The following is a 19956-nucleotide window of genomic DNA, read 5'->3' as shown; positions in this document are numbered from 1 at the left end:
CAGACCAGCAGAATCAGCAACACCTGGGAACTTTTTTAAAAAATTTATTTAAACTAGAAAAAAAGAAAATTTAAGCATGTCACATAATTATTAGGTTTTTTTTTTTTTTTCTCATAGCAGTTACAAATACTTAGATTCAGAGAGTCAGGTTCACATAAATAAAAGCTTCTTTCTACAAAAAACCTGAACGATAAGAAATCATTGCATGGGCCTCGCAGAAGGGAAGCTTTATTCAGTTCTCAGAGGGACCTTAGCCTAAAGCATCCTTGGCTTAATTTCGATTACTGGTGTTTCCTAGTCTGTCTCCTTCCCTTATCGCCATTGACACTCCTGCACCACCCCCTGCCAGGTGACTTCTTTTTTTTTACAAGAAAATGCCAGAAGAAATAGCTGAGGATGGACAAAGTACAGTGTAGTCTCCAAACCAGTGGTTCTCAAACTTGAGGGGTCAAACTATATGCAAATGCGCAAAAAGTACGTGAGAAAAGCAAAGAATATGTTAAATATGTAATTCAGACGGTTATGGAAATCAGAAATCCTTTCTATTCCAAACGATTCTGATTGCCCTCCGAACTGGGGGAAGGGAGAGGCGTAGCATTCATACACTGGCTGTGTGGGTATCTATTAGGATTTTGGAGGCTGGGGGTGCCCAGGCAGGACACACACCTTCCCCCATCCCACTGCCAGGACACTGGCCTTGTCTTCAGCCTAACCCGGCAGAAGTTTCCAGAACACTGTGAAAAGGGTTAGGGTGAAAAAAAGCTGCTTCCCAAACTGCATTCTGCACAAAAGAAGGCAACTTCAGTACATGACCATAACGTTTCTGAGCCCTGTGGGAAGAGGTGCTGCCTCTTTGAAAACTTTGGCCCAGAGATCCATGATGGGCAAATTTCCTGGTTTCCTGTACCAAGTGGGACGCTCACAGCCACCTGGACACATGCATGGAGAGCCAGGGACAAGCCAGGGGAGGCCGGGAGTGAGCCTGGACCTTCCGTTCCTTCCGCTCTTGAAGACCAGCAGGGCTGTAATGACCAGCCAACTTGCCCGTGCTGGGAAAGCCAGGCTCCAGAAGGCCCCTAAGGCAGGCCCTCCAGGAGGCCACGGGTATGTTTGGCACTGGCTGGGCACCGGCAGGCAGTGTGCTCCTGGGCCTGACTTTGTGACAATTTCCATTTTTAACTCTACCAGACACCTCCTGCTGCAGTGAAAGCAGATGCCTTCGGGGGAACCCAGCCTGAGCCAGGCTGCAGGGCTGAGGCAGTCAGGGCACTGTTCGTTCCCAGAGTCTCTCCCGAAGCAGCCACTGCCCTCTGGGGTTCTCTGTCTCGTAGCGGTCCTCCCCCGGGGATGCCAGGGGCTCCAGCGCAAAGAGCTCTGCGTCCCAGTCCGTGTCGTCCCCCGAGAAGTTGAAGAGGATCTGTCTGGAGCTCACCAGGCTGGAAGGGAGGAATGAGGCAAAGGGTTTAAGTCTGGCTTGGCTGGCCGCACGGAGAATGGATGCTCCGATTTACCATCCTGACGGAGCCCATCGGATGCTCCCCTAGTGCTGGGCCTCGTGGAGGACAAAGCAGTATCATCATGGGGGCTGTGGGTGGACCTCAGCTGGACCTCAACGTGGCCTTGGAGGGGAAGGATGGTTGATGAGGGTTGAGTCCTGGTTTTAATATGTCCAGTACATAGTCCATTTTTATGGGAGGAAACTGCCATTTAGAAAACCCCTGAACCCATCAGAGTTGGACGGCTCTTGTAGAAACAGAGGAAGACAGGTGGACGAGCCGAGACAGGCCCTTCTGTTGTGAGAGGTGAGCTCCCTGCAGCATGGCCTAGGGTGGCCAGATCAGGAGCGCACATACTTCTCTGAAGGAGTAAGTCACAGGGATTTGGGGGTTAGAGATGGCAACTCGTCTTGGGAGAGGAAGATCTGTAGGAAGAGAGGCCAAGAGATGGTGGCAGGAGGGCCAGGAGGGACCCAGTCAGCGAGATGTTCTCCATCCGAGCCTGGCAATGCCTTTCTACAGCAGGGCCATCTAATTGGTTCAGTGCTGCTTCCCTCATGGTGCTATGCCCTCCTCAACCCCAAAGTCTCATTAAAAATCTGCGGTACACAGTGTGTCAGTGGCACTTGGGGGAAAGAGTGAAAGAGGATGGACAGAGCATGAGGGCTAAGTGGGCCAGAAAGGGAGAAGCAGGTCCAGAGCTCAAGGCACAGTTAGGGGTGGGGACAGTGGTGAACCAAGCTAGAATGTGAATATAAGACTATCAAAAAATGTTTTAAACTAAGACCTCCCTCCCCCCATACACAAAAGAATGATTTTTCCATGTAAGATGGGGGTTCAGGGCACCTAAGAAGCAACGCAGGAGTCTGGTGCACATGAGAGCGTCTTGGTTATGCTATGTGACCCGAGCACTCACTCTTTTTTGCAGGCTTTGGGCTTAAATTTCAACGTGCTGAAGGCCCCTTCCACAGCCTTGGGCAGGTAAATGGGGTGCCTTTCGAGTCTCCTCTGAGTGCCGACGGCCCTGCGCTCCGTGCTCCTCCGGAACTGGCCGGCTGCTGTGTGCCCAGCAATGTCCTCGGAGCATCGGCGGGGCACCCGCAGGATCCAGTTGGAGTGCAGGCTGTGCTCCCGGGAGCTGGTGGCCACTGGAAGAGAGAAGCAGGGCCCCCGGGAAAGGAGGACTCGCCACGGGTGGGGGGGGCAGCAGAAGGCCACAGAGAGGACAAATCCAGCTAAGAACCCACAATACATCCATACGTAACACAGGAAATGCTTAGGAAGGCCCGGAGAGCCAAGCAAAGGGGATGATTCAACTCTGCAGTTATCGTTTGGGGAGACAGTGCACTAGCGTGTGTCCATTAAAGACAAGCACATAGACCTATGTTTACTGACTTGGAAAGATGCCCATGGTGTATTGTAAATCGTTAAGTGAAAAGAGTGGATGAAACATAGCAAAGAGATCTTGTTTTTGTTTAAAAAGAGTAACAAAGTGGGCCTGTGTGCATTTAAAGCCTTTTTGAAAGGACGTACACCAAACTGTTAACAGTGGTTATTAACTCAAGGTGGTAGAATTACAGGTCAAATTCTTTACTTTCTTCTTTATACTTTGGTGTACTGTTTGATTCATTTGATTTACAGTGAACATACGTTACTGCGGCTATCAGAGAGAAAACATGAAGTCATTTCCATTAAAAAATTATAACTGTGAAGATGACACTTGCGTCCTCAGTAGATTTCATTGTCCTTTCACCAATGTCTGGATTCCCCAGGCCCGACTCTGAAGGTGAGGACTGATCTTTGTCAGGGGCGGCAGTGGGAGAGGGGGGCAGGCCAGTTACCCTGCAGGGTACAGTGAGCTTGGGGAGTGGGAATCCCCTTCCGTGAAACGCCACAGAACCCAGTGAGAACCAAAATCTCACAGATACATGTCCATCAGGGCTAGAAAAACAACAACACACCACAAGAATGTAATCTTTGAGCATTAAATAAAATATTTAATATTTAGTATTAAAAATTAGTATTGGTACCAAAAGCTGTTGCCTCAATAACCAGGGGCCAGTAACTGCTAAATTAAATCATCATTAATTACACCATGAGGGGCAAGTCGAAGATGCAAGAAACTGACAGCTGAGTAATGGAATTTAAAAGTGGGCTCAACTCATGAATGTGGCTGAGTTATTTGCTCTCCATCAGGAGACAGCCAGTGACACACCTTGGCAAGGAGGAAAGCCTCACCCTCGGCCTTCACCTCACTCCCTCTCCAACAATCCAGACTGGGCTTGAGCAAGCACCCCGGCCCTCTCCTGTCTACACATCCTCGCAGAGTGGTGGCCCATGAGGGCCACAAGGGGAGTGCTGGGGGGAGGGGTGCAGAGGGGTGACAAAGTGGGTGAAGGGTCAGAGTCGGGTCCAGTAGACAGGGCTGCCCAGGGCCAAGCTAGCTCAGGTAGGGCCACAAGCCCAATTTTTAAATATAATTTGTCTATTCCCTTTTCTTCTTCTTTTTTCAATTCTGGTAAAAGACACATAACATAGAATTTACCATGTTGCCATCTTGTAGTGCACAGTTCAGTAGTGTTGAGTATAGTCACATCACTATGTGACAGATCTCCAGAACTTTTTCATCTTGCAAAACTGAAACTCTAAACAGACCTGTGGTTGCCAAGGGGGATGGAGTGGGGGAGGGATGGATTAGGAGTTTGGGGTTAGCAGATGCAAACTACTACATATAGAATGGATAAACAAGGTCCTACTGTATAGCACACAGAACTATATTCAATAACGTGAGATAAAACAAATAGAAAAGAATATAAAGAATGTATATATATGTATAACTGAATCAGTTTGCTGTATAGCAGAAATTAATACAACATTGTAAATCAACTATATTTCAGTAAAAAATTAAATTAATTAAATTACATTAAATTAAAAAATCACAACAGCTGTTTAAAAAAAAAAAACCTGAAACTCTATACCCATTTAACAACTCCCCAACTCATCCCTTTCTTTAATTGTTGCCCTATTGCTTTCCCTCCTGGAGCCTTACAAAATTCCACCCCACCTCTACTGTGAAAAATGGACCACAGGGAAGGAGTTTTTGTCCAAATACAGCCTGAGGATTGAAGGGGTAGCCTGGAGTGGCAGCAGCGGCCACAGTGACGACAAAAGCCAGGGCCCCAAGGAGTAGAGCAAGCTCAGGGCCAGGCTTTGGCTTGCAGATGTGAGTTTCCGTTTAATCAGAGAAAGTCCACCCCAGAGACCCCACTCCACCCACCTCCTGCCACCGGGATGGCACTCACCATCGAAGTCCACATCTTCGTTCTGTGGGTCAACCTCAGCAGCCCGCGGCCGCTTCTCCGTATCCAGCTCTGCCATGATGGAGTCAAAGAAGGCGATGGCCTCCGCCACATCCGCGCTGAACTGCGAGGGCTTCTTGGGCGTTGCTTTCTGCTAGAGATGAAGGGCAGAGAGGAGAAAGCAGAGCTGCCTGAGCCAGCCTTGGGGCGCCCACACACAGGTAACATGGAAAAGGACCACGTGTTGCTGAAACTAAACCAATGTGAAGTCATGAATTTGCAGGTAAATTTGAATAAGTGCCCTTGAAAGGAAGGTACATACTCCAGATCCGCACTTGCTGTAGGTCAATGGATTTCGGATTATCTCCAGGAGGGGGAGTGAAAGGGTGGGTAGATCTGCCTCTGTCTCGGTCAGGGACTGTTATTGACCATTAGGCAAAATAATTTGTCTTTCTTTGGCCTGTTGCCTGCTGATAAACCCAGTTAGGTGATTGTACAGTTCCTTAGGTAGGCGATGAGATGCTCACAGCAGGAAAGAGGGGACGAGATATGTTGAAAATAAAATACTCCAGAAGAGTTTTCAGTACCTAAAGTGGCCAAATTTCGGTTCAAGCATGGAATAAATTGAAGACAGATTGGTGTGATTGTTTGAACAGTGTAAGGAATAATATTGGGTTGGCCAAAAAGTTTGTTCAGGTTTTTCCGTAACGTCTTTAAAGTAGTCTAAAAAAAAATCTACGGAAAGCGTAACTAGGTTCCAGGTTCTGTCCTGACTTATTCTTCATGACGCTATCATCACCATCATCATCATCACCATCATCACCATCATCACCATCATCATCATCATCATTCTCTTCACAACAGCCCACAGTCAGTCACCAGCGACCGGCATCATGGAAGTTCAAGCACCATGGTGGACTTCAATGGAGAACTCATGATGTAGGCACAGAATCAGTATGTGAACTAATAAAAAGCTCCCTGAAGAATTTAGGAAATAAGAGAACTCAGGGAGAAAAAAGAAAGACAGTATGTGTTAACCTGGGCTATTTGGACCAAATGTAGAGTTCTTTTATTTTTTGTGTGCACTTTGAAAGTGGGATGGTATTAAAAATGAAAGTGATTTAATTGCAGATTTGCATGTTAGGAAACTAAAGGATGACATCTTTATATATGCATAAGATTTTGGTAAAATGTATGCATTTTGTACCACTAGGAAACATTTGTACCACTAGGAAGCCACGCGGCTTGCAGGATCTCAGTTCCCCGGACCGGGGATCGAACCCGTGCCCCCAGCAGTGGAAGCACAGAGTCCTAACCACTGGACCACCAGGGAATTCCCAGGAAACATTTTTAAATAGAGGATTTTTTCCTTTTATATTTGTAAGGAGCATTCTTGGAGAAAAAATTTGGAGAACCACAACATACACTGAACCTTTTCTGTTAAAAGTGGAAAACTATTCACATGTAGTTATCTCACCCCCTTCAAAGAGCCCACTAAAATGAAAGTGGGCAGGGGGAAAGTTGAAACCCAGAGAACAAGAGAGAGGTCATCAGTGAGAGAGATTTCCAAGAGCTCCTGCCAGATGGAAAGAAGTTGAAGCGGGGGAATTGATGTAACAGCGCAGAGGGACCGCCCTCCCAGAGAACCATGGTTGGTTGAAGCAGCTCAGAAGGGGGACAGTTTGACCCTTGGAACCGGAAATGCTCCAGACTTGGCAACACCAGGCACACCAAGGGTTGGAATGAAAAACTGAGGGGCTGGTTGAAAGTCTGTATGAGCACAGAAGGCTGGGCCACCAGCATCCTTCCTGCAGGCAGATAACAGGAAGGCTCATATCTGGAGGCAGGTCCATATGCTTTTATCCTCCCCGTGTTTTCTCTTGCGGTCCCTCTGCCTTGAATGCCTTATCTGGCCAACTCCTATCCAACCATCAAGATGTGTCTGAGATAGCTCTTTCTCCAGGAAGACCACCCTCTCCTGGGCTGTTTCCCTCCTCCAGGCTCCATGGTCCTCAGTACCTAATCTAATTCTACGATGGCACATATTATTTTAGAGAATTTTTTGTGAAGTGGAAGAGAGAGAAACAAAGAATCGAGAAAACCACATGATCTGGACTGAGCCCCAAAGGAAGGTTGAATATTATTTAACAGAAATGCAAGGTCTGTAGGTTTTCCCATCTCAAAAACCATCTCCACATGGAAGGGATATCACTAAGTCCCTAGTAGCAACTGCCATCAGTGTTTGGCTGAATGCAAGAGTCTCAACCTTGCTCATGGGCACCATATACTTTTCCATCTGGGTCACCCTACAATTTCATCTAAGCTGTTCATTCCTCAGTGTCCCCAGGAAGTAGACTTTGGCCAGAAGCTCAGAGCAGCCTGGATCAATTGCTTTCATTTATTAAAAGGCTTAAAAGAGAGTCAACTTTGGTGTCTTAACTATTAAAGGCTAGGAAAACAGCAATGAGCACACTGCCAGTAGTTAGGTTAACACAAGCCCTTGACTGTGGCCTCTTGTGAATATCCCCAATCTCCTCAAGAATTATCCTCTAAGGATAATATTTACAAAATAAAAAAATAAATTACCAGCATATACATCACCACCTCAGCCATTGTACTCTCTGTCCATCAAAACTAATGGACAAAGACCCTTTCAGCTGCACATTTCGTTGGTTATTCCAAATATTCAAACATGTTTCTTGTTTGCAAAATTTCAAGCTTGGGGACTCAACACTCCCGCACAGCTCACCCTCTCTGCTGTGCTTAGCAGTGGTTGCCTTCCTGGGCACAGCCACAGACACTGACAGATAAGCTCCTTGGCCAGCACTTAAAAGTCTGCTCTTTGGGGCCGCACGTCCGGGGCTCTGCTGGACCATTCAGTATATTATCACCGTTATAAAGCTTGTTTCTGTTAAAAGAGCTTTTGGATCCTGGTGTGGCTGGAGAGTGAGACATTGGTGATATTATTTGTGTGACCAAGTCTCATCCCCAAAGAGAGATTTCCCCAACTTGCCTCAATTACCTTCATCAGTTTCACCCAAGCCCTTCATGGAATGAGGGAGGAACATAAATAAATGAAAATGAATAAACAATTGCTTTCCTTCCTTCCTTAGCTCTGCCTTCCTTCCCTGCAAATGAAAGCAGCACCCCTTGAAGGAGTCTGGGGACCCGGTTGGGGGGGGATGATGGTTATGAGGGGTTATGACTCCCCCTCATCTCTGTCCGGGCGGTTCTCACAGTGGAGCCCAATCCCAGCTGGGGTTGGACCCTCACTGGATGCTCTTAAAGAATCTCTACACTGGCCCTTTCCCAGATCAATTAATTTAGATAACCAGGTGATTCTAATACAGAGCAGTTGAGACCCTCTGCTCTCTAAGGATCCAGGCATAGGGAAGGGAGCAAGAGGGCCCATGCTCCCCACCTCGGGGTCTGGTTTAGGTTGAAAACCTTAAATACCAGTCTCATGCCCTGAATTTGCAAGAGCAGACAGGAGTGTCTCCATGAAGACAAGGACGCAAGGGACAGGACCCAAGGGGATAGGACACAGGTCAATGAAGAAAGAGGACAAAGTGCCTGGATTACAGGGCCCGGACCCTTATGTCCCTGTGTATTTCCCATTGCTCCGCACATAGAGACCAGGTAAAGGGACCCCACCCCCCCTCTGCCCCATCCCCTTACTAGCTACAGGTATGAGGGCATCCCACTCATAGGCATGCACCTACCTTTCCCACCCAGTTCCCAAACGTGACCTAAATCACCTCCTGGCTTGGGGCGGGGGGGAGGGCAATTTCCTCTGCTTGTATTCATGCAGTTTTGTTCGCATCTTGGGTGTAATGTTTGGTATTCATCTCTGCTAATCTTCATTTTGACCAGACATCAAGTTTTTTGTTTCTCTCGCCATCATTTCTTTTTGAAAACACAAGCAAATGTGTATTAACCCACTCTTTAAAAAAACAAAAGGTAGCATACAATATCCCCCTGTGAATTGCTTTCTTCACTTGGTGTATCCTAAGAATAACTTCACAGCAGTAGAGATCCTCCTCTTCCCTTTGAATAGCTGCACAGTTCTCCACTACACAGACACACTGTAGGAATGAACTACAGTCCCCTATTGTTAGAGCTTCGGGTTGTTTGAAATCTTTTGCTGTTACAATTAGTGCTTACACATACATCATTTTGCATTTTGCCAATAATACCCTAGTATAGGCTTCTAATTGTAAATATTCAGCTCGCTTTACAGAGAGAACGGTAAGCATCAAGTCATCTGGCAGGTCAGTTAAGTAAGATTTGGTTAACAAATCTTCTATTGTACTTTATAAAGTACACTTTTAAATGTCTCCAAATGAATTTTGTGATGATTTATCTGAGTACCAATGAAACTGTGGGTAATCATCAGTTAAATCCATTTCACCTGTAACCTGTCTTCCCACATCAAGGTTGTTTTAATTGTTGTTACAAGACTTGCCTGTCCTCCAAGAAGCATGGAGCCTAAACAAGGTGTTTGCCTGAGTTGTTTTCCAGAAACTTGGCATCACCTGTGTCTAGCTGGAGCTGAGCCAGTTAAGGCTGGAAAGGACTACCAACCCTCCAACCGGGCATGCGCGAGTGTCTGCTCGGTGACATTTTGACATCAGAGGGCTGAGAACTCCATCCTCAGATGGTGTTAGGCGCCTCCATTTTTGGACGTTTAGAGGCCTGTAGGCTAGTTACACCTGCACAGAACGACAATTACCCCACCCTTTCCTTAGTTCCCCACACCCCAGACCGCCCTGCTTCTTTACCGCATAGATACCTGAGCGTCTTGCCTTCCAGGAAGTGGATTTGAATTTGTTCTCCTGTCTCCTTGTTTGGCTGCCTCGTGAATAAACCCTCTCTTTGCTGCAAATCTCGGCATCTCAGCGTTCGGCCTTGCTGTGAATCAGGCAAACAAGCCTGGTTTGGTGACACCAAGGCTAATCTACAAGTCCAGGCTCCCTGGACCTTTTCAAGTCCTAGTTTAAACTCAGTCTGATTCTGGCTTTTCCTGCCTTTCCCGCAGCTTCCATGGGCCTTTCTGGCCTCTACTACGACCTTCTCTTGGTTTCCAGCCAAGACAACTAGCACAAGAGCTGCACAACTGAGGCTCAGGGTTCAGGGTTCAGGCTAACATCACAGAAAATCTACCTTACAAAGCAGGGGTTGCACAAAATGGGGCGTCAGTCATCAACACCCCTGGGTGAGACCCAAATGGTTCTCCTTCTCTGAACTCAGAACTCTAAATAAAAGTGGACTGCCTCGCCCCACCACCCCCCGATCTTGACTTTTTCCTAGCCCAGAAATGAACTACTTTGGAAAGGCTGCGTGTAACGCAGGCTGCTTCCTGTGGCCCCTGCTCAGGCCTGGGTTTCGCAGGGCTCATGTTCCTTCGCCAGCAGCGCTTCCGCAGCCCCAGGGGAAGGCGCTTTCTCTGAAAGCCATCTGTACTGCATTTCCGACTCCCCTTTAACCTTCAGTGGCCTTAAGGTTATCATTTTCCAAGCCTCCCCGTCCTACCCCCTCACAACAGGCCTGGGTCTTGGATTACTTTCCCCAGATAGAACGCTTGCATCTTTCCAAACCAAACTCCACCGTATTTCTCATTTTAATTTTTGAGTCCCCCAAGGCAGTTTATTTTTCTGCATTTCGTATCACCTCCCATCCTGCCCGGTTTCACCTGCCCTTGGGGTACTTGAGCTTCTCCAATCTGTTTACTTTCTTCTGGGATCTGTCAGTATTTGTCTGCAAGAGATCTGGATGCTACAAAATGAACTTCCAGTTGTAAACAGAAATATTGTGTCAGAGGTTAGGGTAGGGGGACATTCTAAACCCACCCAACGTCAAGAGGACCACCACTAAACATCTAACCTCTTCCTCCCCTCTTCTTCCTGGAGTCACTCCCCCCACCACCTCTTCAGAGGGCCAACTCACAAGGCACCTCCTTTCCGAAGCTTTCACTCATTGCAGCAGACAGACCCACACACGTCTTTTCTATGCTCATATTCTGCCTTGTGTGGACAGCAACGTTGTATTAGAGCCCCACACTAGACCCGTGATCCTTAACCTCGTCTATGAAATAGCTTTGGCAAATAGCACTCACAGATAAGACCGTCTTTGGATAGACACTCACTGCCAGCCACTACCTACATGAGACAAGTTGTCGGATATACCCAACTTCCAACATTCTTGTTGTAATTCTACCTGTTTCTCTTCCAACACACCAGTGTGGTTCAGGCAATGATGCTGAGAGTTGCAGCTTCAGATTACGGGCTGCATCAGGGCAGGCGGACTGTCTTTCCATCTATGAATATGGAACACCCATTTCAATGCCTGACACGGAGTAATTTGTTGAATGAATGAATGTATGCTATATACATGCCATTATCATATGTTTATATTCTCCAACCAGTTTGCATGTTGCTAATGTATATTGTTGGATTTAACTTAGCAAATTTTGAGAACTCTGTACTCCTTATTTTTATGGAGTCTTATAATACTGTCTTGAGCTAATCGTACCTGGAAATCAAACTGTCAGTTCATTGTGATGAAATTTCCAGGATCAAATGTGGGACTGGTCTGGATTGGAGAGATCATTTTCCCTTGGATCATTCAGCTGGGTGAAATGAAATGCAAAACAGCTCAAATTTATCCACAAGCAATTTAATGTCCTCAAAAGAAGCTTTTCAGGATAAACCTTAAAAGCTCTAATACAATACATCCTCTTTCCTTCTGCCATCCTTGAAATGGCTATTCAAGATCAAGTCCAAAGCAATACTTATCTTATCCTTTTTTTTTTTTTTTTGGCTGTGCCAGGTCTTAGTTGTGGCACGTGGGATCTTCTTTGTGGCATGTGGACTTCTTAGTTGCGGCATGCATGCGGATCTAGTTCCCTGACTAGGGATTGAACCTGGGCCCCCTGCATTGGGAGTGCAGAGTCTTAGCCACTGGACCACCAGGGAAGTCCCATCTTATCCCTTTTATATTACATCACCTAAGGAAATGTGTACCCATCATTGAATAGGGGTTTGTGATAAAAGAATAGGAGCTTAAGAAATGAGAACTGTAACTCTGAGAAACAAACAACTTGGGAAAAGGTATAGTCACTGAAATTTAAATACATATGTACACATACCCACATCCAAATTTTCAATAGATACGCTAATGGTAGACTTGTCAGAGCTGAAGGTGATAGTGATATAGACAATAGAGCTGAGAAAATCAGCCCAAAGAGATAAAAAGAAAGGACGAGGTTTGTCACAAACTGTAGTATAACTAAACTTGGGAATTACCTCTCATAGCTAAACATTACAATCATTTTGGAATTGTAGCTGCACGTCTTTTGTCTTTAGTATTAGAGGTTTCAGACTCACAGTCTGAGGCTTAGTCTTTTTTCTCCCGCTTTATAATCTGAAGGCCATTGTTTCCTTTGCTAGGACCTGGTAACTCCTCCCCTTAAATGCCACCTAAATGACCATTTCACTTTAGTTCAACACTAAGTGAAGGTTTTTTGCTCACATTTATCAAACTGTTCGAAGCCTAACTAATAGAACTGAATTAATATGCTTGAAACATAGTATAAAAATCTTCACGCCCGATATGTGAAACACCACAATCCAATGAGAGAAGGGGTGGATTTGTCCATAAATGGTGTTGAAACTTTGCTATTTGGGAAAATTTCAAGTTGGATTCTCACATCCCACTACATGTAAAAATAAATTGCTGAATAGATAAGAGGGTTGGGTTTTTTAAAATGGAACTATAAAAAAAGGAGAAAAACGGCAAATATGCAACTGACCTTGAGACATAGAAGGACTTTCTAAGCATGACGCAAAGAAGTATCAAAGACAACAATTGACATATTTGACTACATAAAAATCAATAGTATTTGTAATGATAAAATTGTACTCTTAAGTAAAATTAAAAGATACATAACTTTGAGAAAATATTTTTAACACATGTGGCAGACAATGTACTCACATCCTTAACATGAGTCCAGATAAATAAATAAAAACATTTAGTAGAGCCAAAAAATGTGTAAAGACATGAATGGGCAATCCATTAAACAAGAAGTACACATTGGTTTGATAAAATAAAAGGGTCATTCTTTGCTTAAGCAATAATCTAAAAAAAGTACATAAAACAATGCAGTTAATCTATTATTATCAGTGAACTTTAAAAATTAATGACACTACTTGGTGCTGATAAAATGCAATAAGAAGGGCTTTCTAACTCACTGTTGATAAAAGTATAAATTATAAAATATTTCTGGAAAACAATATGTAGAAGAATCTTTAAAAATGAATGGCCTTTCACCTTTGGCCCATTAATCACACTTTTAGGAATCACTGCTAAAAAATGCCTTGTAGACAGAGTAAGATGAATTTATTTATAATGTTTAACAATTGTTTAAAGAATGTGAGTTGTTAAATTTTTTGCCATTAATACTTTCAGTTTTCAAAAACTAGTTAATGAGATAGAAAAGAACCCACAATATAAATTATAAAAAAGTATATGGTATGAGCCAAATTTAGTAAATTTATACATATACACACTTTAGGGTTGCCAAATTTAGCAAATAAAAATATAGAATGGCAGTTAAATTTCAATTTTATATAAACAGTGAGTAAATTTTTAGTATAAATAGCTACCAGATATTATATGGACATAATTATACTACAAAAATCCATCGTTTATCTGAAATCCAAATTTAAACAGGCATCCTTTATTTTACCTGGCAGCCCTAATATACATATCTGCAACTATACAAGAAATAAATGATTGAAAGAAAATATACTTAAATATTTTATCGTGATTGTCTCTGGATGATAGGAGATAGGATTCTAGATCATTTTTATTTTCTTCCTTACACTTTTCTGTGTTTTATAAATGTCATTTAATGAGCAAATATAACTTAATAATCGGAAACAAATGTTTACCTAAAAAAGTGTCTTTTTTGATGGTAAACTCTGATCCATTACATGTGGGATGTTTTAATTATTAGGATCATTCCATATGAATATCCCCAAACTATATTCTACTCCATTAAAAACAAGATAATTTTCCACTCACTGAAAACCACAGACCTCTTACTTTTCCAGGTCTTCCATCAAACTTTGTAAAGTTCCATTCTTAAATTACAATTGGAGCTTCTCGGGTTATTAGTTTATTGAGCATCTACTATATGCCTGGAGCTGCACTAGAGGTTGGAGATAAAAAGAGAAGTAAGACATGGTGGCCCCACTCAATGAGCTCACGGCCAGTAGCAGACACAGCAAATGAACAGGCAATTACGGTGCTACGTGCTGACTGCCGGGTGCTGGGTGCTGAGTGCTGAGATAAGGGTCAGACCCAGAGAGGGGGGACATCCACTGCATTAAATTGTGGACATGAGAAATGGCTTCCTGGGGCAGTGCTTTCTCTGCTCTCTTAAAAGACAAGAAGTTAGCCAGGTGGGCGGGGTGTGGTAGAGAGGAAAAACGGAGGGCGAAGTACTGTATTGTTTCTAGGCTGAGCAAACGGCACATGTCTGGAAGGTAGATTGGGGAATATAGTTACCTGTCTTGTGGTCTGACTCAGAGGGGCTGCAGGAATTGGATGCTCTGTTATCAATCATTATTTTACTGTCTGCCATCTTCTGGAGAGCGCTGCCAAGCATAACAGAATAGTCTTTGCAGCTCATATTGACTGTTCACTGCCCTTCAACTCTGCCAACCAGATACAGGCCAAGTGATAGAGACCTCCAGTAACTGATGCTCACAGAAAACCTGCACTTTAATATCACTGTGTTTGCAGAAAGTCCCCCCAACAGATCTGAAATATAAATCCCAGTGGTATGGAACCGATTCAGAACCTTCTTCCCATTGCATATGAATTTTATATATGGATGATTTGGAATCTTTTTAGATGAATTGGATTCAGATCTTTCTACCATAGAGGAGAAAAAAAAATCTATTTGCTGTTGACTTGGTCTTATTTCATGAACCAGGATTGAATGGCCAATGATAGAAAATTGATTCTGAAAGCTAACTATTATCAGAACAAAACTACTTGAAATAAAAATCAATCACTTTTGGCAGGCATTCTCCAGAATTCCACTGGTTCTGTTTAAATCATTCTCGTAGCAGGTGAATTTCTTTAGCTGGAGCAGGGTGGGAGGGGGGTTGGTGCTGGGAGGGGTGTGCATTTTGCAGCTGGTTCATCCAGGCAGACATATCGGGGATCGAAGCTGTTCAGAACTATATGATTCACAGGTGAATTGATGAAATTTCTTCTGGCTGTGGTGGGTGACCAGGAACCCTGGCTTTGGAAAATGTCAGCCCAAATCTTCTGGGTAGAGTTCCTTGGGGCACTGCAGCCAACCCCAAACAGCCTCTCCGGCAGCACAGACACCGTGGTCCACCCAGGTCCACTTAGGTGGCCCAGTTCTCACAGAGGGATGCTGGCTGTTTACCTGTACATCTGGCTCTAAACCCGTGGGGAGCTGTCCTCAGTGAGGACCCCAAATGCTGATGAGCACTCCGGGCAAAGTCACAGCATAATCTCCAACTTTTCCTCCTCACCTCCCATCAAAACCCAAGCTCATGGACCGTAAAAAGGAAGGAAGTTCTGACACAGGCTACAACATGGATGAACCTTGAAAACATTATGCTAAGAGAAAGAAGCCAGTCACAGTACGACAGATACTGTATGATTCCAATTATATGAGGTTCCTAGAATAGGCAAATTCATAGAGACAGAAAGTAGAATACAGGTTTCCAGAAGTTGGGGGAAGGGGAAATGGGGAGTCACTGTTTTCTGTCTAGGATGATGAGAAAGTTCTGGGAATGGATGTAGTGGGCTACACAGCACTGTCTTTAATGTCAGTGAATTGTACACTTAAAAAATGGTTCAAATGGTAAATTTTAAATTTTTTATGAGTATTTTACTCAAAGAGGATATTATATTTTAAGAAATAAAAGATCGTTGTCAAACCTTTTATAAAAACACTCTCCTGATTCCTAAATGAAGTGTTTTTAGAGCCTCCGTGACCTCTTAAGGAATTCATTTTCTAGTGTTCTACTAATACACTTTCAAAAAGCGTTCTAAAAATATATTAATTAGGGCTTAATAGACTTTTGGATGAATTGTTATGGGTTTATATAAATGATCATTTGGAAAAGCTCACAGAAAGCTCTGATGTAAAGAACTCTGATTATTGTCTGGCCCTTAACCATTTGAAAGGTGTCCAGCGTTACACATTTTTCTTTAAAAGAAATTTATATAGGGCTTCCCTGGTGGCGCAGTGGTTGGGAATCCACCTGCCAATGCAGGGGACATGGGTTGGAGCCCTGGTCCAGGAAGATCCCACAGGCTGTGGAGCAACTAAGCCCATGCACCACAACTACTGAGCCTACGCTCTAGAGCCCTTGAGCCTGTGTGCCACAACTACTGAAGCCCGCGCACCTAGAGCCCGTGCTCCGCAACAAGAGGAACCACCACAATGAGCCTACGCACCGCAACGAAGAGTAGCCCCCGCTCGCCGCAACTAGAGAAAGCCCGCACGCATCAACGAAGATGCAATGCAGCCAAAAATAAATAAATAAATAAATTTATTAAAAAAACAAATAAGGTCACTTTCTGAGTACTGAGTGTTAGGACTTAAATATAGGATTTGGGGGAGACAAGATTCAGCACATAACAGGGGGTCAAGGGAAAAGAACAGAGTTTGCCCTAAATCTGAACATCAGCAAGTGTTTTCTACCAATGCAGGAAGGTGATGACATTCCTGAAGCAAGGGCCCCTCCGGATCCCCTGCCCCTGCCATGCACAGAGAGCCAGGAAGGCCACCTTGCTAGCCACGGAGACCTCACCCACCGTTTCTCAGGCACGCCCAGCAGACAGCTCTTTCTTTGGGAGCAATAGGGAAGGAGAGCAGCTTGTCTCCAGGCTCCTATACACCTCCTGCACCATACATTTCAGAGCAGTGAACACTGGACTACCTAGTATGTGCCAGGTCCTGTCACAGGCCGGATCTTGCTTCCTCCTCACAAGGTATATTCTTATTTCCGTTTGTATGCTCCAGAAATAGAGGCCCAGAGAGAGAAACTTAACCTGACAAAGGCACACAGCTGCTAAATACAGACCTAAAATTCAGGCCTTGATCTGACTAACTTCAAAGCCATTTTAAAACTCTTTCCTGACTTATTTCACTAAGCATAATATTTTCTAGGTCCATCCACATTGTTGCAAATGGCAGTATTTCATTCTTTTTTATGGCTGAGTAATATTCCATTATATATATATATCTCACATCTTCTTTATCCATTCATCTGCTGATGGACACTTAGGTTGCTTCCATGTCTTGGCTATTGTAAATAATGCTGCTGTGAACAATGGTGTGCATGTATCTTTTCGAATTAGTGTTTTCGTGTTTTTCAGATATCTGCCCAGGAGTCGGCTTGTTGGATCACATGGTAGTTCTATTTTTAGTTTTTTTAGGAACCTCCATACTGTTTTCCATAGTGGCTGCACCAATTTACATTCCTACCAATGGTGTAGGAGGGGTCCCTTTTCTCCTAGAGAATACCACACTTAGTGAAATAAATCAGACAAAGAAAGACAAATACTATATGCTATCACTTATATGTGGAATCTAAAAAATAATACAAATGAATGTATATGCGAAACAGAAACATACTCACAGATATAGAAAACAAATTTATGGTTACCAAAGGGGAGAGGGAAGAGGGGAGGGACAAATTAGGGGTATGAGATTAACAAACTACTATACATAAAATGGATAAGCAACAAGGATTTACTGTGTAGCACAGGGAATTATACCCATTATCTCGTGATAACGTATAATGGGATATAATCTGCAAAAATACCGAATCACTATAGTGTATACCTGAAACAAACACAATATTGTAAATCAACTATACTTCAAATAAGAACAAACAAACATAAAACCTCTCTCCTGGTTACACCGTGGCAAGAGACATCTCCTGAGGAAATCCCTGCACTGCATCATGCCTGGGCCCTCTTCACAGCCATCCCTACAGGGCCAGAGCTGGTGTTCTACCTCTAACCCCTCCCTCTGTCTTCAGATGCTGAACTAGGATTGGAGCTGAGAGGAAGAGCGCTAGGTTCTACCAAGAAAGGACTCCATTTTGCAGGAGAATGTAGTGCCTGGTGGGAATCTAACCAGAACCGAGGACCCCAGGATGCTCAAGCTGGAAGTCCAGAAATCACGGCAACCCCCTCTGTCATCGGAGGTGGCCCCGGAGGAGGGGGGGTGCTGGCCCACAAATCCGCAGCTGGTTGGCCACAGGGGCAGTACTGGAACCTAAGAGTAAGACACTTTGTATCGGCCCCAACACTGCCCTACTTCTGGAGTTCAAATGGTTATTTAAACTGCTCCCACCTGGGATAAAATGCAGACAGTTGAAACCAGTTGGGTGAGGCCAAGCCCTAGAGATCTGATAACAGGCCAGTAGGTCACTCAGTGTAAATGGGACTTGCAGGCCCGCAGAACCCTTGGGGGGTGGGGAGGGGCATTGCTGGGCCACACAGGCCTGCTCTGAACACCTTAGAGCCCAGTCACCAGGAGAACAATTGATGGCAATTTAAAATAGCCTCAAACTTCATTTTTTTTTTTTTAATTGAGGAAACAAAGGAATAAGTAACAGTGAGTCGGGGATCTTAGCAAAATCAGGTCACTGAGGCTCAGCTTGCTCTTCTGCGATACAGAGGGACTTTCTCCCCCCTTCCCTTCTGGCATTATTCATTATTGGAATTACCTCAAGAAAAGGTAATGTGTACAAACACTGTAATAAGTATGAGATAAATGCAGGTTCTTTCTTTCACCAATTTCCTGCTTGGTCTGCCTGGGCTGGAAGCCTCCAGTGCCCAACAAAGTTGTCATTCAGTCTCCTTCGAGTCACAGACTCTCTCTGAGGCTGTGCCCGAGTCCTCCCAATACTCGGGCTCACGGAACAGACAGAGCAAATCCTCCAAATGTTCACTTTTCACTGGGATTTTTGGATGTGATGGTAATAATAAAAATAACAAAAACTTGTTGGGAAGTCACGTGCTGTCACTCAAATGTCATACAAGCATTCTCTCACCCAGGAAGTGGGCAGTAAGCGACAGATGTGCCCTGCACACCGTCTGTCTGACACCAAGCCCGAGTCCTCCCCACAGGCTGCTCTGTGGATGCCAGAAGCTGCTCCTCCCCGTGGTCTCCACGTGAAAACTCAGCATGGGACCAGCCATCCGTCCCAGGCTGGCGAGATGGCAGTGGAGAGTCTCTGAGGTGGATGGAGCTGTCGGCCAGAAGGCGCAGATTAACTAAGCTGCGCGTGGATGATCCAGGGCTCCAACCCGCGTCAGAGGCTCTCGGAAAAGCGCTCACGTCAGTGGTACTTCTCGGCGGCGGCACTCACCTTTATTTCTTTGGAGGCGGACTTCTTTCCTCCCCTGGAGGACTTCGAGGAGGTGGAGGAGGTGCCCGGGGCGCGGCTGGGCTTCAGGTCACTGAGGCTGCTAAGGTACTTTTTGCGCAATGCCAGCAGCTCCTGTAAGTAATGCAGGCAGTCCTGGGTGCGCGAGTACGTCCACGCCCGGTCCCCCTCCTGCTGCAGGTAGTACAGGCCGGTGTCCATACTGCTGGCGCTTTTGTATTTCTTTAAGGACTCGCTGAACTTCTCCCCGTGGTCCCCGACCACGTACACGGAGCTGCTGCAGATCAGCCTCACCGCGGGGCTGGCGCAGTCGTAGTAAGGGCTCTCGGCCACCTCCGCCTTCCTCTGCGGGCCGGAGCGAAAGATGGAGTGGAGCTTTCTGAGCATGGTGCTCGGTTTCTCTCTGTGCGTGCCTTCCAGCTGCCTGCGCGGCGCCACTTGATCTAGCTGGGGGCCCAGGAGCCAACGTGCAGGCCTCCTGCCATCTGTCTTCCCGGAGGCCTCTGATTCTTGGAATCCCAGAGAGTGTGGGCTTGGTCAGGCGGGCGACCCGGGCATCTCTCATGGGGCGGGGTGGGGGGGGACCTTACATCCAATAACCAAAATGCCATAAACCACCTGAGGACGTGAGGGAGTGTGCTGTGAGCTTAAAAGCAAGCTCCCTGGCTGGCTTTATGCACCATTTGGTGCGCACACCTTCCACGC

The 19956-nt window shown here is 45.2% G+C and overlaps 1 protein-coding gene across 1 annotated transcript; it reads right to left on the bottom strand.

Moving 5' to 3' along the window:
• Window positions 1-1261: 1261 nt before the first annotated feature.
• On the bottom strand, window positions 1262-19638 carry C18H13orf42 (chromosome 18 C13orf42 homolog). The gene is made up of 4 exons (XM_068526715.1): window positions 19234-19638; window positions 4799-4946; window positions 2413-2644; window positions 1262-1436 (listed from the first exon to the last, which is right to left on the bottom strand). The coding sequence occupies exons 1-4, from the start codon at window positions 19636-19638 to the stop codon at window positions 1262-1264; spliced, it is 960 nt and encodes a 319-aa protein (XP_068382816.1).
• Between the last annotated feature and the right edge of the window lie 318 nt (window positions 19639-19956).

The sequence above is a fragment of the Eschrichtius robustus genome, chromosome 18 (genome assembly GCF_028021215.1).
Source record: "Eschrichtius robustus isolate mEscRob2 chromosome 18, mEscRob2.pri, whole genome shotgun sequence".
In the NCBI taxonomy this organism is placed as follows: Eukaryota; Metazoa; Chordata; class Mammalia; order Artiodactyla; family Eschrichtiidae; genus Eschrichtius; species Eschrichtius robustus.
Note: the sequence above shows the minus strand (reverse complement) of the source record. Positions and strands in the feature narration are given on the sequence as shown.